This window comes from Podarcis tiliguerta (assembly GCF_965153285.1).
Source record: "Podarcis tiliguerta genome assembly, chromosome: 17".
Taxonomy (NCBI): domain Eukaryota; kingdom Metazoa; phylum Chordata; class Lepidosauria; order Squamata; family Lacertidae; genus Podarcis; species Podarcis tiliguerta.
The window spans coordinates 39,985,465-40,010,184 of NC_139550.1; the positions used below are offsets into that span (position 1 = coordinate 39,985,465).

General features: G+C 46.0%; 1 protein-coding gene across 3 annotated transcripts in view; it reads right to left on the reverse strand.

The window, feature by feature from the left end:
• Positions 1-24,720, reverse strand: part of UBA1 (ubiquitin like modifier activating enzyme 1) — a 44,857-nt gene extending 20,137 nt beyond the window's left edge. The window contains exon 1 of one of the 3 annotated variants that reach the window (XM_083420959.1): positions 24,511-24,720. In XM_083420959.1, coding sequence (XP_083277085.1) covers positions 24,511-24,705 — 195 coding nt within the window. In that variant the 5' untranslated portion in view covers positions 24,706-24,720. Of the gene's footprint in view, positions 1-4,358; positions 6,678-24,510 lie in introns of those variants that run through there. The other 2 variants (XM_083420961.1, XM_083420960.1) reach the window with 2 other exon arrangements.

Genomic DNA, 24,720 nt, shown 5'->3' on the forward strand with positions numbered 1-24,720 from the left:
ATAACCAAAATAGAAGCCATTCCATGCAAACGGAAACCCAATTCAGTTCAGTTAAATTTGGGATACACACCACGACATAAATGGTACATAAAGATGTAAAATTTAATGCCTTGTTGTGTATTTTAAATTCAATGCTTTAATTTATTTTTTTAATGGACACACCATGTGCATTCACATTAAGGATTCTGAGACCTCAAAGAGTTTCTACTTTTATATATATATATATATATAGATAGATAGATAGATAGATATAGATATAGTAAAAGGAAGAAAGAGAAAGCTTTAGAATAGAAAAAAAATCCCTGATCAAAGAATAAATCGTCTGCCAGCAAACTCAAAACTTGCAAAACAGCCCAAAATCTGACCTGGTCTATTGACATAATTTAAAAGGTGTCCAGGTAGTGCGACAAAATTTACAGAAACCATTTAACTGTTCAAGTTATGGACTTTTAACATGCGCAGAAACGACGAAACGTGACCTGCACATGTGCAGACGCGTCTTACGTTCTGTTCGGGATGTGAACGGGGTTCCGGAACAGATCGCCTTCGCATCCCGAGGTACCACTGTATTGGCATGGAGGCAACTGCCGAAAACACCCATGCTTGTTCACCCATGCTTTCTCTGGGAGGTGAACTAGTGATTTGTTGCATTTTTGTACTTTTATCCAAGTATGTAATTTTGTTTTGTTCACCACCACAGTTTTTTTTCTAAATTTGGGCTGTAGTTAATTTTCTGCAAATGAATAAAATCAAACAAGATGGGGAATTTTGGCTTTCACAGATTTGGGACATACTGGAATATATGCACACACAGAGAGAGAGACAGATTAAAGGTTCTTTGTACTTTATCAGTTGCCTTCAGGAGAATCTGTAGATGGAAAACAGGTTCAATCTCATATGAATAAGCTAAACCACATGTCCTGCTAATGCAGAGAAGGTAATATGCTGCAGTACCGGGAACCAAGAAACTGGCATCACAAATCCAGATACAACAACAAGCAATTAAAAAGGGACTGATGAGGAATCTTGCTATACTGTCGTCTAGAAGTTAAACAGAATTAAAATTCCCTTCCGACTTTCTGAGAAACTTATTTTACTTAGATTAGTTTAATGCAAAAGCTTGTCTTTACTTGGGTCCATGGTCCTGATAAGTTTCAGTCTTACTATGGTTTTGAGAGAGTTGGTGCATTCTCTACGCAGGGAGGACTGACAAAAACCACAGCAGTCAGCTCTTTGATTAATAAAAGCAGGTAATCAGTGAGCTCAGCAATTTTCAGTGTGACTATTGTTTAAGAAGGTGCATCTCCAATGAGGAAAGCAACTCTAGCATGGTCCACCACATCCAATTGAATTAAAAGGCTACTGAACAATGTAATCATTTGGTGGAGAGCCCAAAAAGAGCTCCCACCTTCTTATTCACCTTATCCAATGTTGCAGCATATTTCTAGCACAGCAACAATAGACCCCAAAGATAAAACAGATTACAGCGACACCTCTGGATACACACACCTCTGGTTGCGTATCCTTCAGGATGCAAATGCGGCAAACCCGGAAGTATTTTTCCAGATTTCACCGTGTGTGCATGCGCAGAAGCGGTCACTTTAGTTGCGGAAACCTTGGGATCCAACCGGAGCTCCGGAACGGATCCCGTCCGCAACGGGAGGTACCACCATATAGGGAAAACTGCAAAGGGGTATATTAGTCTTGAGTTTGGAACAAGCGACAGTCTCGCCCAGTAGTTTTCCTATGAACCTTGGAATCCTTTGGAAGCTTATCAGCCCCTGATTAAAAGGTCAGCCATAGAGAGCAGGTTTCTCACAAGGACAACTTTTGAGCATTACTGATCTACCTCAGCAACTGAAAGCAACAGGGGAGTGTCAGGCACACTCTAGGATGCCCTCAATTTACAAAGGATAACAAACCTGATTAGTACCACCCCCTGAACTAAGGCAATACCCCAAAATGCTTCACAAATCCAGGAATTCTGTGGCAGATATGCTGTCCAGCAAATAAATTCATGTGCAAAACGTCGAAACAATTAACTACTGAAGAAAAATAAAGGAAAACTCAAGTTCCAATTGGTTTAAATGCAAGAACTGAAAGACAACCTGGGCACTCCTTGGTCGAACACTCCCAGCACCGAATGCTATTTCATCACGGGAAACAAGAGTGTATGAGATATTATTATCTGATAAAAACCAGCCTGATGGAAACATAAGAGCTCCAATAGTATGGTACTCTTCCTCAGAAATGTTTGAAGAAGTTTAACTCTTATTTGAACCCCAGATGGAGTATTCAACACAAGTAAGCCAGCCAGACGGTTTAATCTGAATGACTGTAGAACCAGCATGCAGGCACTTAGGCCAATGTGAAAAAACATGTTTACACCTTGAATTTAGGTATGGCAAAACCAAACTAATCATGTTGACACAAGACCCATTTGGGGTGATGTGATAAGGCACATCAGATAGAACCTGGCATCTGAGAAAAGCAATAAGCCAAAAAATATTCCAGGTCATAACTGATCATCCAGGCAAATGCTACAAAAAGACAAGGGAGGAAACAGAGTGAGAGTGACCCAAACGCCCGCATAAAGGACGTGATTTAGTCCTTTCCATACTTGACTGATATTACTGTGGCTATTTCCTTTTACATGAGTGCCCATTTGCAGAGGCTGACCATATGCAGGGAATCAGATCTTTGAAAGTTGGCACATGTAGCTGGTTGCTAAACAGAAACCATTCACACTGAACACGGTTGTCAACTAATAAGTGATAACCAGACCTCGTAATCAAAATGCAAACTGTGGTGGGAGTTGGAGAAAACAGTTGATCTGAAAATTCCAACTAGTCAAGGACAATCTTTTAATCAGGATTAATATATTAATAAATAGGGACTAACATCATTTGACTAGTACATTTTTTTTAAAAAAAAGATTCTAATTGAGCCATCTGGAACCTGGACAGCAAAAGAGGCTAGCTAAGATGACTGTGCCTTGCCAAAATGTTAATTCTGCGATACTAGAAGAGTAAGACATATACTCTTCTGAAATGTGGTTTCAGTCTGGCAACTTTAGCACACAAGCCTTTCAATTGTACCAAGGATGAGGAATAAAATTCCACCAACCTTATTTGCTTATTGTAAGCAGACCACTGATCACTCAAGATTAGGGGAGATAGAAACAGTCTATTCCAAGTAGTTTGGTAAGAGGAAAGAATTATGAGATGGAACTGTCAGATGATTCCTTAGCAAGGATGAAGTTCTACTCCTTTCCAAGCCTTCCTGCTACAAACCCTTCTGAGAATAAAGCTAAGATCCTTACTCTCCCTCTATAGATTTAGACTATACTGTATCTGGCTGAGGTTAGCCATAAGTTAACAGTACTACTGATCAAGAAAATCAGGTCACTCATATAACATGTTGCAAGTTCTCGCAGAACTTTGACACTCAGTTGTTTCGAGCCACACCCAACCAGCTGCCATTTATCTTACACCCTGGAGCCCATTCTAACAAAGGATGCCAATAAAGGGTCATAGTAAGGAAGGCAACTGTCCACTTAACCCAGGGGTCAGCAACCTTTTTCAGCCGTGGACCGGTCCACTGTCCCTCAGACCATGTGGTGGGCTGGACTATATTTTGAAGGGGAAAAATGAACGAATTCCTATGCCCCGCAAATAACCCACAGATGCATTTTAAATAAAAGCACACATTCTACTCATGTAAAAACATGCTGATTTCTGGACCGTCCACGGGCTGGATTTAGAAGGCAATTGTGCCGCATCCGGCCCATGGGCCTTAGGTTGCCTACCCCCGACTTAACCTCTTGCTCAGGGTAAGTCAGGCACTATTCCTTCTGGGCAACAGCCTGCCAGACCTACATTCAAACTGCCCTGCAATACATATATTACAGGGATATGGATCAGTGATAAAGAGGCAACAATCCTGAGTTCCTATGCTCTCCAGCCTAAAGAGACCTAGCAGGAAAGTGGATTTCTATGCAGGAGGACACCCGAGCAAAAGAAGTTGCTGGTTCGTTTTGTGAAAACTGTACAGCCTCACAACCCTGTAACCAATAACGATGAGCATTTGCAATTATTTACCAGCTTAAATTTCTCTTCCGAGACTAAAGCAGATCGCACCCCAAATCGAGCTTCCTTCAAAGGCATGCCATCTCCAGGCAAGCTTGAAAGAGCTGTTACTCTATTATTTGCCTCGTCCCATGTTTTGCACCTCCGCAATAATGGTAAGGATGGGGTATCCAGAGATCCCGGGCTCCCTTCTCCTTGGAATGAATCCCTTTCGCCCCCGCCAGGAGAGGCGCTAAAACGCTCCCCGTCCCCCGCACGCCCCGCACTTGCCTGCTCCCATGGCTCCCAGCTGACTGACCCCCTGGACGTTTTATCCTGGCTCTTCTCTGCAATCCCCGCCCCCTCCATCCTGGGGGAAAAGAGAAGAAGCGAGGCCGCGGCGCCGGAGCAGCTAAGGCCGCAGGCGCTTCCCGGCTTCCGCGAGGGGCGTCCCGGTCAGGCGCGTCACGCGAGGACCGAGAAGGAAGCGCCGCACCCTCCCGCTTCGGGGGGGGGCTCCTTTCAGGTTCTGGCAGGAAAGGGGCAAGTGGCGGGGGGCGGCATTTCTGAAGGAAGCGAACACGAGGCAGAGGCGGGTGACACAGAAACGCGGAAGGGCCGCCGCCCCTCCCAGCCGGGCTCCTCAAGGGCGGGCCGCCGCCCCTTCTACGGAGCAGCGAGAGGCCAGGAGCCCGAGGGGCTGCGAGGGAGTCCGAAGGCCGAGGCCGGAGCGGCTGGGAGGGGGGCGGGGGGAAGAGTCCTTGTTTCTATGGCGACAGGCATCCTTGGGCGGGTTCTGTTTCTATGGAAATGGTGAGCGAGGAAGCCGAGAGCGACCCCCCCCAGCCGCCGTTACCAATGAGGCTGTGTCAGGCCCCGCCGCGGCCGCCGCTGCTGCCGAGTCACCGCTCCGCGCTGCTGCCGCTTCCTCCTCCTCTTCCGACCCGCTCGGACACAAGATGGCGGCGGCCGGGCCCGGAACAAAAACCTCCTCAGCGCCACTCCGCTCCCCTCCAAGCCGCACAGGGCCCCGCCCGGCCCTCGGAGCGACCCCATTGGGCTAGGCCTGTGCCCCTCACAGGCACCGCGCGCCCGGATAGGCTGGCGCGGGGAGGCGGTCGGTCGTCGGCCACGCCCCCTGACCTGGAGACCTGCCTCCTTTTATGATGAAAGCCCCAGGCAAGGGAAGCCCCGCCCTCCCAGCTCGGGGAAGCGGGGCGGGACTTTCCGTTTCGGTGGCCCCGCCCCATGGCGATGCACAGGCTGCAGCTCAAGGTCTCAGCCCACAGAAGCGTTGGCGGCTTCAAGAGTCCTATTCCTCATCAGCAGGTGAGCCCCGGACTGCAAGCCGCTCAGGGCAGAGACCTGTCCTCTCCCCCTTCTGTCAAGAGCAGCGCAGCGAATCGTCATTCATTAAACAGTGTGGAAAATGCTTAGGAAGAACAGTGGCCTCTCATTCCTAGGCAGTTTTAAGCAGAGCTTGGGTGGCCATCTGTCATTGCAAGGGGTTGGACTGGATGACCCTGGGGGTCCCTTCTAACTCTACCAGGCCATGATTCATTGTTGACACAGTCACCAACTCCAAAGTCCTCATACAAAAAGGCATTGGTTAGTTTTCAGTGAGTCCCTGGATTTCACTTCATTTTTGCCACAAGACAGCTACTCCACTATAAAACCAAGGTGGTGCAGCCAGGAAGAATGGGGCACTTAAAACTCTTTGTGCAAATCTTCCTTTTCTTGTGGAGCAACCTATGCTTTGTTGTTTAGTCGTTTAGTCTTGTCCAACTCTTCGTGACCCCATGGACCAGAGCACGCCAGGCACTCCTGTCTTTCACTGCCTCCCGCAGTTTGGTCAAACTCATGCTGGTAGCTTCGAGAACATTATCCAACCATCTTGTCCTCTGTTGTCCCCTTTTCCTTGTGCCCTCCATCTTTCCCAACATCAGGGTCTTTTCCAGGGAGTCTTCTCTTCTCATGAGGTGGCCAAAGTATTGGAGCCTCAGCTTCAGGATCTGTCCTTCCAGTGAGCACTCAGGGCTGATTTCCTTAAGAATGGATGGGTTTGATCTTCTTGAAGTCCATGGGAGTCTCAAGAATCTCCTCCAGCACCATAATTCAAAAGCATCAATTCTTCGGCAATCACCCTTCTTAATGGTCCAGCTCTCACTTCCATACATCACTACCAGGAAAACCATGGCTTTTAACTATACGGACCTTTGTTGGCAAGCTGATGTCTCTGCTTTTTAAGATGCTGTCTAGGTTTGTCATTGCTTTTCTCTCAAGAAGCAGGCATCTTTTAATTTCGTGGCTGCTGTCACCATCTGCAGTGATCATGGAGCCCAAGAAAGTAAAATCTCTCACTGCCTCCATTTCTTCCCCTTCTATTTGCCAGGAGGAGATGGGACCAGTGGCCATGATCTTCGTTTTTTGGATGTTGAGCTTCAGACCATATTTTGCGTTCTCCTCTTTCACCCTCATTAAAAGGTTCTTTAATTCCTCCTCACTTTCTGCCATCAAGGTTGGGTCATCTGCATATCTGAGGTTGTTGATATTTCTTCTGGCAATCTTAATTCTGGCTTGGGATTCATCCAGTCCAGCCTTTCGCATGATGAATTCTGCATATAAGTTGAATAAGCAGGGAGACAATACACAGCCTTGTCGTACTCCTTTCCCAATTTTGAACCAATCAGTTCAAACCTATGCTACGGCACAGAATTAGTGTCTGCAAGGACTAATTGAAAGCTCGACAATGCAATTAAGAGTCAAACTGTCCCCAAGAAATAAACTCCCAAATTTAAAAAGGCGGGGTAGAAATAATAAGATGATGATGATGATGATATCTGCTCAATATCAATAAAAGGCTGGTGCTCAAAACAGAAAAAGCAGAGCAACTGCATCCAAATATGTACCCATTTCCTGCTTTTTATTCTCTTGGGCCAATGGGTCAACTACTTGCAATTCCAAAATATTTTGGAGCACAAGCAGGCAAAAATAAAACAAAACTTCTAGCAACAATAAATGAATGCTCCTTGGAACTCACTGCTACAGAATGTTGCAAAACATGGGACAAAAATCCAGAGGACAGGACTATAAAGCTGATGAGGACAGGACTATAACTGATGAGGATAGGACCCTTATTCATGGTATCCATTAACCTCTGGTCCATCTTCATTAATGGGCTGCTGCTTTTAAACACATTTTCATATTTTTATTTACTCTTTTGTGGGGCTCCTCATAATCTTTCATCCAAAAGACTGACCTGATGCACACCAACATCATGTGCTCCTCCTGGGCCCTGTCACTCACAATCTGTCTAAGCTTTATCCAACAACATCCACTGAAGCCTCCAAATCTGGCCCAATCAGATTTGTGGAGTGAGGATCAGATCCACATTAATTTTTTTGTCCTGGAATAATCTAGCAGTCATCATGCTATATTAAGGCTCCAATGCAGAAGAGAACACAATGAGTGGACGTTATTGTAAGCATAATATGAAGTAAGCTTTCAGTTTCAATTTTTTTTGTTTTGTTTACTAAATACAAGTAAAATTAACATGCTAAATTAGATCATTCTCTAGGAGAGCAGTCGCCAGCCTGGCACCTAGACAACCATCATCCCACCTGTTCTGAACAGAAGAGAGGTGCAAAGAGCTAAGGTGCCTTCCCTCCCCATTGATGGGCAATACCCACACCATTTTGCATTCCTGTCTCCTTTCCTGCTCTATTTTAAACATGCCAGCCACTGTGTGTTATGCCACACACCCAACACAGCCATTTTGTGACTGGCACCCATGGCCCTTTCTCAGACTTCCAAACGGGCCTCCTGGCTCAAAAAGGCTGGTGACCCCTGCTCTCAGACAGCAGAAATGTTTCTGATGCAGGTTACCCAATGGAAATCACCCTATTTTACAATTCAGAATGTTTCAGAAAACTAATTGTTGCCCATGACCATAACCAGCAACTTAAATCAGTGTCAAAACAGGCTGCCACAAATATGCACGTTATAGTTGTGATTGCTCCTACTGCCTATCACAGGACCTCGGGGAGGAAAGAACCCAGTGGCATCACTCATGCCATACTCATGTGCCAGGAAGACAAACATTCCAGGCCACAAAACCCAACTCATTCAAGGCAAGGACAAGAGAACCTAAGCAGAGGTGGTTCTGGAGGTGCCCTCCCAGTGCTAGAAACAAGTCCATATAATCAACAGAACTAGGAAGATCTACTCTCTAGTGAGCAATATCACCTCATATATGTGCTCTAACTTTCATCACTCCTTTGAGAAGACAGGATATAAATCTAACAAATTTGAGACCAGACTTCGGAGCATGAAGATCAGTTAAATGAAGCTGAAGGCTTGTATTCCCTTTCTTGGAAACAGGCCCAACTAAACTCAGTTGGACTTACTTCTAAGTAAACATGTATAGAATTGTGCTATGAGAGCCCTATGATCCAGGGCAGAAATGCATTCTTTAATTACAGTATATACCTATATGGCTTTTCAAGAAAAATTCTTCCCAAAGCTATTTACAAGCCACGATCTAAGACCATAAACCACCACAAAATATCAAAACACTATTTCAAAATACAGTGGTACCTCTGGTTACGTACTTAATTCATTCCAGAGCTCCGTTCTTAACCTGAAACTGTTCTTAACCTGAAGTACCACTTTAGCTAATGGGGCCTCCCGCTGCCACCGCACGTGATTTCTGTTTTCACCCTGAAGAAAAATTCTTAACCTGAGGTACAGCGGAGTCTGTAACCTGAAGCGTGTGTAACCTGAAGTGTATGTAACCCGAGGTACCACTGTAATACCGAAAACAATGCCAATGCAGCAAAATCTGGCAAGAATGGTGGAGTTCTGCAAGTCAGGTTAAAGTAGCTGCTAAAGGCAGGTCTTAAAACCTACCCCGGAGGGGGCTTGCCAGATGAGCCATGGCATTTCATTTCACAATTGTGGAGCCACCACTGAGAATGCCCTTATCCACTTGCATGCCAATCTAGCTTCATTTATAGAGTGGCATCTTCCTTTGGGGAAGAGTCATAGCGGTAGAGCATCTGCTCTGCAGGCATCTCCAGGCAGGCCTGGGGAAAACCCACCTGAAACCCTGAAGAGTCATTGCTTAGTCAGTGAACCTCCAGCCTCTAGACCTCATTAGGCCTGTCGGGTCACTTCAGCCAAGCCAAGGCCAGCTGCCCTCCAGGGAGTCTGCGGCTGACTGACGGTGCTTGCAAAGCGTTGGAGAAGCCCTGTTCAAAGTGCCAACTGGAAAAGGGCTGCTTTGACCTTGGATCAGTCACCATCTCTCAACCTAACCTGCCTCACAGGCTTGTTGTGAAGATAAAAGGGGCTAGGGGAACAATGAATGTTGCTTGAGGTTCTTTGAGGGAAGGATGTAATTTTAAAAATAACTTTTTTTAAAAAGTAATGAATTATTTAAGTTAGTACTTTTCTATTAATTAACATTAGTACCAAACCTCATGTTTCCCCACAACTTTAATGCCTTAAAAATACTTGAGCTTCACTTGACCTAATCTATCTTGAATAGTCCAATATCCAGCCCTACCTCCGACCACTGGCCCACCTGATGCAGAGTGGGTTACTGCAGTGGGCAGTGGCTCCCCAGGGCCTCAGGCAGCCCAAGGTGCTGATTTGCCCTCCTGCTTGAGATCCTTTAAGATGGTTGTCACCAATGGAAGCGAAAGCATTGAAAAAACTCAATATGGAGGCCAAGTGGCCAAAATATTGGGAAATCTTGGAGCAAGAGGGAGACAGGCTAAAACTGCAGAGTTTCGAAAAAATTAAAAAATAGAGTGAGAGATTGGCTCCATTATTAGCAAATAATGGAGGCATATAAATTGGACAAAAAATTAGGCTTCCAGGTGGAAAAATCAAAGTTGGAAACAGAATTGTTAGAACCCAAAGTTAAAAATTTGTCAAGAATGTATAACTTGCTGTTAAAATGGAATACTCAAGATGAAATGGTGAAATCTGCTATGATTAAATGGGCACAGGATGTCGGACACAACATCATGATGGTTGAATGGGAACAGTTATGGACCACCAGTATGAAATTTAAGGCATGTAATGCCTTAAAGGAGAATTTAATGAAAATGATGTACAGGTGGTACTTAACACCAGTCAAGCTTGCAAAAATCTATCATTTGCCCGACAATAAATGCTGGAAATGTAAAGAAGTGGAAGGTACTTTCTTTCATCTTTGGTGGACGTGCCCAAGGATTAAGACCTTCTGGGAAATGATATATAACGAAATGAAAAAGGTATTTAAATATACCTTTCTGAAGAAACCAGAGGCCTTTCTCCTGGGCATGGTCGGCCAATTGGTGTTAAAGAAAGATAGAACCTTTTTCATGTATGCTACAACAGCAGCAAGAATACTTATCGCAAAGTACTGGAAGACACAAGAACTACCCACCCGGGAAGAATGGCAGATGAAACTGATGGACTACATGGAAATGGCGGAAATGACCGGCAGAATCCGAGACTAGGGAGAAGAGTTGATGGAAGAAGATTGGAAAAAATTTAAAGTATATTTACACAAATACTGCAAAATTAATTAATGTTAGAAGTATATTGGAATGAAGTTATATGGTTTTAGCAGAAGGGTTATTAAGAATTATATGAACATTAAGTGTTAATGTGTTAAATTGGGAAATTGAAAGTTAAATTGTGTTTGATAAATTACAGATTAAATTGAAGAAGAGGGAAAGGATTTGTTGAACCAGATAATTTGAACCAGAATACAAAAAAGGGAGATGCGAGGAAGTCGAGGAAATAAGCTAATGAAAGATTTGGATATAAAAATTTGGATTTGTGTTTTTTTTCTTTTTCTTATGTTGTATTGTTGTATTGTATTTTCTTCTTTTTTATTTCTTTTTGTTGTTGATGTATTGTTTGTTGAATTTGTGTATTGTTTTTCTTTTACTGTCTTTCTTTTATAAGTATAAAATATCTAATAAATAGTATTAAAAAAAAAAGAGAGAGATCCTTTAACTGGAGACAGCAAGGATTTAACCAGAGATCTTCTGCCTGCAAAGCATGAGGTCTCCCACTGACTTACAGCCCCTCCTATTCAGGGCTGAGCTTGAGCAGTATTCCCCTTTTATGCCTAACATAAAAATAGTAAACAAAAAACAAAGTAGGCAAATTAGCACAACACATTCGTCGTCAAAGAATTCAGCTTTTGGGGCACACGTTTAGTGCACACCAGCCTCTTAAGAACAGCACAGAGGTATTTGCCCAAGGATTACCATTCCTCAAATTAACAGACACCCAAAAGGCGGCCTCTTACACTTGTGGTGTGTTTGGATACAGAGGCCTGAAAGCACAATACACATGGAAATGTGTTTATATTAAGATATTAAAATTATGACAAAATTAAATTAAGACAGAGGGAAGGAATTTGCTGACAGAATATATGATCTGGAATACAGAGAAGGAAGGTCTGGGGAGGTCAGAGACACAAGTTAATGCTAAGAATATAATGAGGATAAAGATTGTTTTTATTTATTATTATTTTTCATGTTTTTTGCTGTTTTGTGTTTATATGTTATGTCATTGTATTTTTCTATTTTTTGTTGTGTTGTGTTCTACTTTTTGTTGTTTTATATTTATTGTAAAATCCAATAAAATACTTATAAAAAAAGAAAGAAAGCACAATACACATGCAAGAAATATAAGCACGCACCACGGTGGATTGCAGTTAAACAAACTAGCGCACAGAGCTCTCGATAGCCTGCAACCCAAACACCTCCAATGTCATCTTGCTTCGCATTCCCCGCCTGGCAGGGGAGGCCGTGTGGCTGGCGCTGATGGCTGCCTGTCACATGCCAACCCAAGACAGAGCCTTCTTGGTAGTGGTCCCCCACTTATGGAATGCCCTCTCCGCTGAGGTTAAACTCTCTTCCTCATAACTGACATTTAAGTGGAATTTTAAAACATTCCTATTCACTCAGGCATTGGGCAGCGCTGAGAGACATTGTTGCTGGCACTCTTGAAATATTAATGGACTGATTAATGTTAACATGGAAGATATTTGGTTTGTTTAAAAAAGAAAAAGTATTTTTCAGTGATTTTGCTGTTTGCTCACTTGGACTCCTTTGGGAGGGGGGTGAGATTTAAAAAAGAGGGGGAAAGGTTTGCCTAAGATCACCAAGAGAGTCAAGGCTGGGGTTAGATGTGAACTGCCAGGAATGAGAAATGGCTGCCTCTGGGTTAATGCAGGGAAGTGGGTTATAGACCTCCGGGTATACAGCAGGTGGGTGGGTGGGTGTAAAATAATGTCTTGCACTATAGCACTGTGAGGCCGCAGTGAATATTCCAACATTGCAACCTAGCACAGTGCATAGCTCCTATTCGCTTGCTGTGGGTCTGCACCCTCAAGTGCCATATAGGGGCATTGTCTTCAACATAATTCAGGCTATGCTTATTTGGAGACAAAGCTCATTGCCTTCCTATTCAATACTCCAAATGTCAACATGCTGCTAGACAGCATCTTAAAAAGCAGAGACATCACCTTGCCAGCAAAGGTCCGTATAGTTAAAGCTATGGTTTCCCAAGTAGTGATGTATGGAAGTGAGAGCTGGACCATAAAGAAGGCTGATCGCCAAAAAATTGATGCTTTTGAATTATGGTGCTGGAGGAGACTCTTGACAGTCCCATGGACTGCAAGATGACCAAACCTCTCCATTCTGAAGGAAATCAGCCCTGAGTGCTCACTGGAAGGGCAGATCCTGAAGCTGAGGCTCCAATACTTTGGCCACGTCATGAGAAGAGAAGACTCCCTGGAAAAGACCCTGGTGTTGGGAAAGATGGAGAGCACAAGGAGAAGGGGACGGCAGAGGACGAGATGGTGGGACGGTGTTCTTGAAGCTACCAATATGAGGCAGTGGAAGACAAGAGTGCCTGGCGTGCTCAGGTCCCTAGGTTCACGAAGTCGGACACGACTAAACAACTAAACAACAAAACAACAACAAAAATATCTTTGGTTCTCAATCTGAGTAGCCCTCCACTGTCCACTAAATATGTGTCATATACACTGGGATCTGCAGGCCAGAGCCCATGAAAGGTCTCTGAAAATATCCCCTCAAAACTCCACAAGCCTCAAGAGGCTGTTTTCTCTGTTCTTCCTTGCTTGGCCTTGCCCACACAGCACATTTGTTCAGCTGCAGCTCTCAGGGAGGCGCCACTGCCATCCTAAGAGAATGACGGAGGAGCTCCTGGTGAGTTCTGGCACCTCTTTTTCTAGAAAACCAGCCCTGCTGAACACATTCACTTAAACATGCCTCAACTGACTGGATGCCCGGACTGGGCTCCCACCCACCCAGCCCTTTTGAACACAGGAGAGGTGCAAACAGCATCTCTCTGTGAGGGAATACAGTGGTATCTGATGTAGGTGCCCCCTGCCTACCAAAGGATGGGACAGCTACTGGGGGTGTCCACACCCTTTCAATGTCTTTTTTAAATCTTTTTCCCCCCTATAGTCATACCTCATGTTACATTTGCTTCAGGCTGAGTGTTTTCAGATTGTGTCCCGCAGCGACCCAGAAGTACCGGAACGAATTACTTCCAGGTTTCGCCGCTCGCGCAGACGCGCAAAATGCCATGACGTGCATGCGCAGAAGCGGCGAATCACGACCCGTGCAGACGCAGGTTGCGTTCTTTTCAGGTTGCGAACGGGCCTCCGGAACGGATCCCGTTCGCAACCAGAGGTACCACTGGTACCTCGGGTTAAGTACTTAATTCGTTCTGGAGGTCTGTTCTTAACCTGAAACTGTTCTTAACCTGAAGCACCACTTTAGCTAATGGGGCCTCCTGCTGCTGCCGCGCCACCGCCACGCGATTTCTGTTCTCATCCTGAAGCAAAGTTCTTAACCCGAGGTACTATTTCTGGGTTAGAGGAGTCTGTAACCTGAAGCATATGTAACCCAAGGTACCACTGTATTTTGGTTGTGGCAACCATTTTGTGTTAAACTCTGCCCCCACGCCAGCCATTTTGTGTTATGCCACACCCCCACAACACTTTCCTTTAATCAAAATGTGTCCAGTGGTTGGAAAACATTGGTGACCCCCGACATATACCCCACCAGTTCCCCAGGTCAGATGTCCATGAAAAGACATGTCACAGTTCCTAAGATGTGAGCCATGACAGCCCTGAAAAGCTGTGTTGAGCAGAGATGGGAACCTCCAGAATGCAAAATGGGGAGAAGCTGCTTCACCTCCCACAAAGTCTCCATGACCAGAGCATGTGGGAGCTGAAGCAGGGAGTTCTGGATTAGGCCCTGAGGCAGCTCCTCCTCTTCCTGGTCACTTGCTGGATCAGTGTTTGCGGCTGGATTTTCTTCCTCCTCCCAAGGAAGCCAAGGATTAGCGGATTAGCTGCTAAAAGGCTATTAGCGGTTTAGCGGCTTAGAAAAAGGGGGTGGGGAGCGGAAAAAAATAAAGACTCGCAAGACATTTTCGTCTTGCGAAGCAAGCCCATAGGGAAATTCGTCCTGCGAAGCGCATTGAAAAACGGAAAACCCTTTCGTCTAGCGGGTTTTCCGTCTTGCGAGGCATTCAGCTTGCGGGGCAACACTGTAACTCTGCCATGACTACATAAGTTCATCTACCATTTTAGATAATTACAATTCCGGTATTCTGTTAAGACATGTACAACTCTCATATCTTCTCAGGTTCCTCAAACACTGCAGCACGTGAAAGAAATTTATCTATGTTTGGAAATGCACAATACCAAATTGAGAAGCAAGCTGATTTTAAAGGTACCGTATTTTTCGTCCCATAGGACGCTCTGTCCCATAGGACGCACCTAGTTTTTTTGGGGGGGGGGGAATAAAGGAAAATTTTGAAATCCCCTTCATTTTTGGAGGGGGAAAAGTGCGTCCCATAGGGCGAAAAATACGGTAGTTTCAATCTGTGCAAACCTTCAGCTCTCTGAAGACCATGGAGATAAAAATGGAAGGTCATAATCAGCTGCTATTGGTCTTTCAGAAACTGTTATCACCTTGATTTAAACTTTAAGTGACGCTCATAAGGGCACTCTCATAAGCTCAGACCACTCAGACCTTGTCCTGCTTTGGCAAGAACTACAGCTCCCAGAGTCCGTATGGAAAACTGTCATTTGTTTCGATGCGAAGGTTGGGGAGCAGACAAGCTCCGGGCTCCCCACAACCCTTTCCCAATAAGCTATGCTGGGGTACCAAATGTGGTGCCCCCCATGTGTTATTGGGTGACAACTCATCCTTATCCCTGACCACTGGCCAGACTGCTTGGAGTTAAGGGGAGAGGCAGATTTTTAAAAACGGTTTCTTCTGTTTCTGGATAATACTGACTGTGTGGAGAGGTCATTTCATAATTTAGGTAACAAAAATGTCCTTTGGCTTAGAACAACATTAACGGCTCTGTTTTCTGCTATCCTTAATGCCCCGCCCCACAAAAATCTAATTTTCCTATTGGCAAAACCTAACTTATGTGTAGGTACCCCTCACCTCTAAGTTTACTTGCAATCATTGTCTGAAGAAAACCAAAGCAGCTAGACTTGCTTTCTTTGCCTCAGTCTTCTCCGATAAAGAAAACAATGCCCGACCTGAAGAATTTGGAGCAAATGATTCAGCAGAGGAAACACAGCCCAGAATAACTAAGGAGATAGTACAAGAATACTTGGCTAGTTTAGATGTATTCAAGTCTCCAGGGCCAGATGGACTGCATCCAAGAGTATTAAAAGAACTGGCAGATGTGATCTCAGAACCACTGGCAGTCATCTTTGAGAATTCCTGGAGAACAGGCAAAGTCCCGGCAGACTGGAGGAGGGCAAATGTTGTCCCTATTTTCAAAAAGGGGAAAAGAGAGGACCCAAATAATTACCGCCCAGTCAGTCTGACATCAATACCAGGGAAGATTCTGGAGCAGATCATTAAGCAAAACAGTCTGTGAGCACCTAGAAAGGAATGCTGTGATCACCAATAGTCAGCATGGATTTCTGAAAAATAAGTCATGTCAGACTAACCTGATCTCGTTTTTTGACAGAATTACAAGCCTGGTAGATGAAGGGAACGCAGTGGATGTAGCCTACCTTGATTTCAGCAAGGCATTTGACAAGGTGCCCCATGATATTCTTGTAAAGAAGCTGGTAAAATGCGGTCTTGACTATGCTACCACTCAGTGGATTTGTAACTGGCTGACTGACCGGACCCAAAGGGTGCTCATCAATGGTTCCTCTTCATCCTGGAGAAGAGTGACTAGTGGGGTGCCACAGGGTTCTGTCTTGGGCCCGGTCTTATTCAACATCTTTATCAACGACTTGGATGATGGACTCAAGGGCATCCTGATCAAATTTGCAGATGACACCAAACTGGGAGGGGTGGCTAACACCCCAGAGGACAGGATCACACTTCAAAACGACCTTGACAGATTAGAGAACTGGGCCCAAACAAACAAGATGAACTTTAACAGGGAGAAATGTAAAGTATTGCACTTGGGCAAAAAAAAATGAGAGGCACAAATACAAGATGGGTGACACCTGGCTTGAGAGCAGTACATGTGAAAAGGATCTAGGAGTCTTGGTTGACCACAAACCTGACATGAGCCAACAGTGTGACGCGGCAGCTAAAAAAGCCAGTGCAATTCTAGGCTGCATCAAAAGGACTATAGCATCTAGATCAAGGGAAGTAATAGTGCTGCTGCATTCTGCTCTGGTCAGACCTCACCTGGAGTATTGTGTCCAGTTCTGGGCACCACAGTTCAAGAAGGACACTGACAAACTGGAACGTGTCCAGAAGAGGACAACCAAAATGGTCAAAGGCCTGGAAACGATGTCTTATGAGGAACGACTAAGGGGGCTGGGCATGTTTAGCCTGGAGAAGAGGAGGTTAAGGGGTGATATGATAGCCATGTTCAAATATATAAAAGGATGTCACATAGAGGAGGAAGAAAGGTTGTTTTCTGCTGCTCCAGAGAAGCAGACACGGAGCAATAGATCCAAACTACAAGAAAGAAGATTCCACCTAAACATTAGGAAGAACTTCCTGACAGTAAGAGCTGTTCGACAGTGGAATTTGCTGCCAAGGAGTGTGGTGGAGTCTCCTTCTTTGGAGGTCTTTAAGCAGAGGCTTGACAACCATATGTCAGGAGTGCTCTGATGGTGTTTCCTGCTTGGCACGGGGTTGGACTCGATGGCCCTTGTGGTCTCTTCCAACTCTATGATTCTATGATTCTAGACTTGAAGATATCGCAAATATATATATTTATGTGGTGAGTTATAAACTGGGGTAGGGAACCTACTTCCATAGTAGTGGGGAACCTCAAGGGAGACGAAGAGGGCAGAGGAGAAAGGCAGCACAATGGAAGAAAGGTGAAAAAACCCTCTGCAAGCAAGCAGTTTAGAGGAGTTGGGGTGATGGAGGGAAGGGAGCCAAAATGGATGGAGCATTTCAAGCTACTACGGTTCAATGTCCGGATCTCTGGCTAGAACGATCTGCAGCCCCCTGGGCACCGGGAAAGAGGGAGGGAGAAGGGGTTGATAATGCAAAATGGGAAGAAGAATGAGAGAGAAAAGGTGACATTGTGACTGTGAAGAAATGCAGCTCTCCAATACTGTTATATTATAATGCCTTTTAGATCCCACAAGTAGAAATATTTGAATCAGATAAGAAAATAAATATAGCATATATTTCTTTTTACATAATTTTAATTTACAAAAGTAATTGAAAGGGTGGATGGATGGATGAAGGAAAGACAGTGGAAAAAAACCAGTTTCTCCCCATGTTTCAAATTGTATGAACGTTTCATATGCCATGAGGATGCTCCTGGATTCGGAATGTAAACAGCTCCCAGGTGCAGAAGACTCCCAAAGCACCTCCTCACCTGGCCATGACTCACTTGGGGAACAGGAACAGCAGGAAACCCCGAGGGCTACCCTGAAGTCACACAGATGATGCCTGCCCACTGCTTTGGGAGCTGGTGGTCCACCCTATGGCCCACAAGGCCTTTTCAGGCAGCCCTTACCCAATGTGGAGAAGGAAGCTTTCTCTTCTCCCTGCTTGCTTCTTGGGCCCTCTCCCAAGGGGTGGGCTTAGGGAAGCGGCCATGGCAGTGGAGCCGCAGGGCCAGAGGGAGGCTGTGATGCAGCCTGGGCCCAGCAGAGACACGGTGTGGGGCGACATGCAGGGGGCCTTGGAGGGGCCTCTGAGGGTGGTTGGGCTGCCCTGGGCAGGGAGGCTCTGCTGCTGGCTGCCTGCCAGGGATTGCAGGGGGTCAGGCTAGATGACTCTCGGGCGTCCCCTTCCAACTCTACAGATCTCTGCCCCTCCTTAGTTAATAACCAGCCTGAAGAGGCTGTGTGTGTGGTGTATGGGGGGGGGGGGCAAGTGGGATAAATGGTGGCAGCTGTGGGCAACCAGCAGGCAAGTGAGGAGGATGAGGCAGCTGTTGCCCCCCATCCCGTGCCCCCTCCTCCTCCTTCTCATGGGCTGCATTTATTTACTGGCTTCACAAGAGACTCAATCTATTGTGTATATTAAATAATATTAATTATATTGCAAACACTTTAATTTATGATATGGAAATTTAATTCAGTGTATGGTCTGCGGCTTCTGTGTCAAAGTCCTCTTGCAGCCCACTGGGTCTGAGAGGTTGAACCGTTTGGTTCCAGCCTTATAGAAACCCAGCACCTTTCTGGCTACTCTGCTGCCACAGTTTTTCTGCTGTGAGGTCCTAATGACCAAAGACCAATGTAATGAATAACAATAATGAGTTGCTCAGAGGAGGAAACCTCTTATGTCTTTAGCCTTCGTGCACATTTAACCTATGGGAGTACATTATCTGCCTCGGGGGGGGGGGCAGTCTTAGTAGACAGTCCCAGGCTTCCTTTCTGCCATCTTTCCCCAGGTTTCTTCAGCTAGCCGGAGGGTTTCCTTGAGATTGCTCAACACCACGGCGATGTGGCTCTTTCCTTCCCTACAGCATGAGCTGCACCGGAGCAAAGCTGTGCCAGCTGCCTCTCCACAGGCAGGTACCTTCAGACGCTTAAGGCAACGGACTAGAGCCTTGTTTGCTACAAAGACAAAGCAATCCAACTGACATGACATGTTGGGAAAGAGCAGGGTAAACCAAGAAGGATGGACTTTGACACACTCTCCGTAGGGTACATGTGAACAATGCTCGTTATCCTCATCCATATTACCTGCTGCTTGAAATGCAGCCATAGGAAAATATTTCCAGATGGGAAGCGGCTTAAGAACAGAAAAACAGCTCTGCTGGATCAAACCAGAGGTCTGTTAAATCCCACACTGTTCTGCCAGCAGCTAGTCAAGCCTCGGCGGTGCTCTTGCGCTGCTCCCATTCATCTCTGCAGTTGCTATCAGCACTGTACTTTCTAAAGCAGGGCTAGGGAACCTGTGGCCCTCCAGAGGTTGTGGACTACAACTCCCATCACCCCTGACCATTGGCCTTGTTGGCTGGAGGGCTGAGCGAATGACATCTTGATAAGTGTTTCAACAAGGCAATACACCAGTGAACAAAAGGTGGAGACTTAACAGCTTCCCAGGGGGTAGCTCAGCTTTGCAGATAATTTGCTCCCTCCCTCCCCCTGTAAGAAAAGTGGACAAGCCCTCACACAAAGCAGCAAACTCTTTCAGCTTCACTGGTGGCTTTCCACTTAGAGCTTAAGTAATTATGCAGAGCCTGCTAACAATCCGGGAGGGACCCCCACAGATAAACAAACAAAGCACTTCTTTCTTCCTCACACTCACCCCCACCTTGAAAAATCTAGGGGGGAAGAGCTTCTATTTTTATTTTCTGGTAGTGTTTATGTTGTTGGTTCCCCCTAAATAGCTTTCTTCCATATTAAAAAGGGTGTTTTTTAAATTTAAAAGAAACTATTCTTTTTGCTTGCTTCCCCTCTCTCCCTCCCTTTGATAAAAAGGGAGATATTGGTGGGGTGAGAGCTTTTGGGGGGCCTTTGGGGGGGAATGGAGGGGAGAAGATTTAGGCGGCTGCCTTATGCTGAAATGGGAGGTTGGGTACTGTGTGAAAATGATGGGGAGGGTGTTTTTTGGTAAGCAGCGAAAGCAAATGCGTGCCTCCTCACAAGTAAGCCCTACTGAATTCAATGGGGCTTACTCCCAGGAAAGTAGAAGTAAGTTTAGTTTAACTCAGTGGGGCTTATGCATGCACAGATTCCACTTACACTTCTGAGTTGGGGAAGCATATGCAACTTGAAGAGTAAATCACTTAAACTACTCTTAAATTAGTTGAAAATATATTAAATATATTACAGTGGTACCTCGGGTTACATACACCTCAGGTTACATACGCCTCAGGTTACAGACTCCGCAAACCCAGAAATAGTACCTCGGCTTAAGAACTTTGCTTCAGGATGAGAACAGAAATTGTGCAGCAGTGGCAGCGGGAGGCCCCATTAGCTAAAGTGGTGCTTCAGGTTAAGAACAGTTTCAGGTTAAGAACGGACCTCCTGAACGAATTAAGTACTTAACCCGAGGTACCACTGTATAAAGGTAAAGGTACCCTTGCCCGTACGGGCCAGTCGTGTCCGACTCTAGGGTTGTGCGCCCATCTCACTTAAGAGGCCGGGGGCCAGCGCTGTCTGAAGACACTTCCGGGTCACGTGGCCAGCGTGACAAGCTGCATCTGGCGAGCCAGCGCAGCACACGGAAACACCGTTTACCTTCCCGCTATAAAGCGGTACCTATTTATCTACTTGCACTTGGGGGTGCTTTCGAACTGCTAGGTTGGCAGGCGCTGGGACCGAACGACGGGAGCTCACCCCGCCACGGGGATTCGAACTGCCGGCCATGCGATCGGCAAGTCCTAGGCACTGAGGTTTTACCCACAGCGCCATCCGCGTCCCACCACTGTATATGGAAGTTTATTTAATATTTTTATTAAATCTACGACTTCCTTACATTTTAAGGCCCTCCACCACCATGGGGAGGCCCAGCAAGGCCCTCTGATGCTGTGGGGAGATACGCAGGAACCTCTTCCGCCACAGGGAGATCCTGCAAGGCCCTTCGCCACCGCAGATATATATCATGATATATCGGGATAGCGTGATTTTAGCTGGTTATATACCAGCTAAAAATGTTGAAAACCAGATAGTGCCCTAGTTGGCTGGCTGGGGCTCATGGGAACTGAGGTCCAGCAATATCTGGAGGGCCACAGGTTCCTCTCCGCTGCCCTAAAATATCAGACTCCATTCTCAGCTGGATTTATCCAACTCTCTCAAACAGCAGTTGGGGTAAGCAACCATTAGAGACAGTCTATGATGATCAAGAATCTCTGCTGCTGGACCAGAAGTATTTACCCATTCTCAGCTGCCAGTAAGAAAAAAGCTAAATTTCTGTGTGGGGAATGACCTGGGTTAATGCATGTTTGTGCAGGGGAAGGAAGAAAAGTGGCCAAAGGGAAGCCGAGTTGGGCTTTTTGCTCCTTAACAAAGGAACAGTGTGAGAAAATCTTTGTCAAGCATTGTTAGTGTCTCATCAGAGTCTGAGTTAATGGAATTTGATGAGGACTCTTTCCCTGTGAACTAAAATGATTTCAGGGCATTTTCCACAAGGGGTTTTGCAGGGTTGAGGAGAAATGAACATATCTGAAGTTGTTTTCAAGATCTATACTGGATACTCTGATAGGTATGCAGCATAGTAATTCTAAAAAAAAAAATCAAATGCTACACAGAATCACAAACTTGTAGGACACAAATATTGCTGACTTTTGCACCTTGAATTTAGTGTCTGGAACAGTTAATATTTTCCCAACATGGCTAGACAAAGAGAGCATTTTAGGGAGTTGTTTGAACCCCAAACCTGACATGGAATTCTCCAGGAATGGGATGGGGGGCAGGTTGGGCAAGTCAAGGGAAACGTACTTGTTGCTGCAGATCCACTTTGAGGAATGAGGGAGGCAGAAGGGCCTGGCCCTCTCAACAGGTTCTTTTGTGTCCCTTTTTGCCGCAAGGCTGGCAGCTGAGAAGAGTTTGGATTTGATATCCCGCTTTATCACTACCCGAAGGAGTCTCAAAGCGGCTCACAATCTCCTTTCCCTTCCTCCCCCACAACAAACACTCTGTGAGGTGAGTGGGGCTGAGAGACTTCAGAGAAGTGTGACTGGCCCAAGGTCACCCAGCAGCTGCATGTGGAGGAGTGGAGACTCGAACCCGGTTCCCCAGATTACGAATCCACCGCTCTGAACCACTACACCACAAAGGAGCAGATTTAACTCAGGGGCCTAAAGCTGACAAATTTTAAGGCCACACACACAACACAAAGTACACAGAGCACAGCTGGCATCCTGGGGTATTTCAGTACATGAAGCAGCTCAGTCAAAAGTTGCCATAAACCATCTCAGCTAGCTAGCCTGCTCTGAGTCTGTTGCCTTCTTGATCCACAGTTTTACTCCTGCACAAACTTTTTATAACTAGGATCTTCTCTAGGATCTCTTGACTCAATATAAAAAACTATTCCACTCCCCTCTTATTGTGACCACATCTGGTAAACTGTCTTAATTCATGCTAGTTTTAGTTGTCAGGATTCAGGTAGGTGTTGGTCTGACACAGTCAAAATAAATTAAAAAATTGTCCAGTATCACCTTAGAGAGCAACTAAGTCTCTAAGTTGGTCTCTAAGGTGCTACTGGACATTTTATTATTATTATTATTAGTTGTCAGGATTGAGGCTGATGGGCACCCTTTTTATATTTTGGCTCTACATGGGAATTCTTCAGTTCAAATGCAACCTCATTGGCATTCCTCCCTCCCACTATCTGCAGTATGGGAATATTATTGCCTTGCCAGGGCTGTTGTAAGAATGACCAAGATAATGTAGGTAATCAAAAGTCAAAGAATCAACTTAATTTTCATATTTATAAATATCATTATTTGTAAATATAGGTGCCATCTTGATAACATTAAGGGAAGGAATGCAAATGCAATGTATAATTGCATTTTAATGTTCTCTCTGTTATTATCATTTGTACAGTAGCATTAATTATATCAAAATGGCACCTATATTTACAAATAATTATATTTATAAATATGAAAATTAAGTTGATTCTTTGACTTTTGGTTACCTAGACAATTTTTAAAAACTAACACCTTTATTCAATGAACAGTCCCCTATATTTGAAGGGGGAAATTCAAGGTCCAATTTATAAACTTTCAGGGAAACAAAGTAAACAAAAACTATTTCAGGAGCAAAAGGCACTAGCATAGGAATGCATCTAGGTAGCTGTTCAAGAACAGGAGGCTGCTTACAGATACCATGCCACTTTAGCCCATCCCTAGAGAAGTTGTTACAGTCTCTTGAGATTAGGTTCTTAACCAGCTCCCTTCTTACAAGTCAAGGAAACAGAAAGCATAGCAAAGGGTCAAACCATATAAGCCAGCAGGTCTGGATCATCCATACTACTTGGCCCAATTCTCCCCTTCCTCCCCAAGCTGAGAATGAAACATCCATTAATGATTGAAATAAAAAATGTCAGCACACAAGGCTGCCTTGATGTCCTGCTATTTGACACAGAGACCTGATTCCTAACCCTAGAAATGTGATTCACAGGTAGCCAACCTTCAGGCAGGAGTCTGCAAACATATTGGAAAACAGAAAACCAGCGGACACAGACTTGAAGCCAGATTTTTGTCTGGCAATACAGCCCATTCACCAGCTCAGTAAAACTAGGGGGTGGGGGCAGACCAAGCATTGACAATGGCTGGAGAGGAACTTCAGAGAGACTCTGTCTCATACCTTTGGGTTTTCCTTCCAAAAGAAGGAAACTAGGTTTAGAAATTAAAACAGGCTTATAGCTGTACTAACAACAGTCCTTGCTTGAGGAGAAATAATCTGGAGACTAAAAAAATGGAGGGGAGGAGAGGAAGGAGCCTGCAAAAGACCAAAGGTGCATAAAGGCTCAGTTGGCAGAGCGTGAGACTCTTGATCTCAGGGTTGTGGGTCCCACATTGGGGGAAAGATTCCTGCCTTGCACGAGCCTCAGGGCCCTTTCCAACTCCACCTTGCATGATCCTATGATCCTTGACCCTGTTCTTGCAATGACAGGTGTCACTTAGGCTGCCAGGGGAAGCTGGCTTCGAGTGCCTGGCGGGCACGGAGACACGAAAGGGCTCGGGGCCTCTCCCTCCCTTGCCCCCCCCCGCAGGTCGCGCGCGGCGCGCTCACGACGATGGCAGAGCCTCGGCGCTGAGCTCCGCGGTGGCTTCCCAGGTGCCGAGGGGGCGCGAGGGGAGGGGGCTCCGGGAGGGGAAAGGCGGCAGGATGTCCGGCTTGGGAGCAGCCATTCGCCCAGCCCGACCCCGCGCGGGGGAACGCGCCCCAAATGGAGGGGGTTGGGGGGGCGGTCGCGGACTTCTCCCTCCCTCCCTCCCCCCCCGGCCCGCCCCCCTCTCCCCGCCCGGCTCTCACCCCCCCTCCGTGCGCCGCCTGCGTCCCCGCTCCGCTCCGGCTCCGGCTGCTGCTCCCGCCGCCGCCGCCGCCGCCTCTGACGCCGCGCGCCGCCGCCCCCCGCGCCGAGGAGCGCGCCGGCCGAGACCACGCGGGCCGAGGGGGGGCGGGGTCCCTCCGCGCCCCCAGGCCGAGCTGCCGGGCGTCCCGCCGCATTTCCCGGGCCGCGGC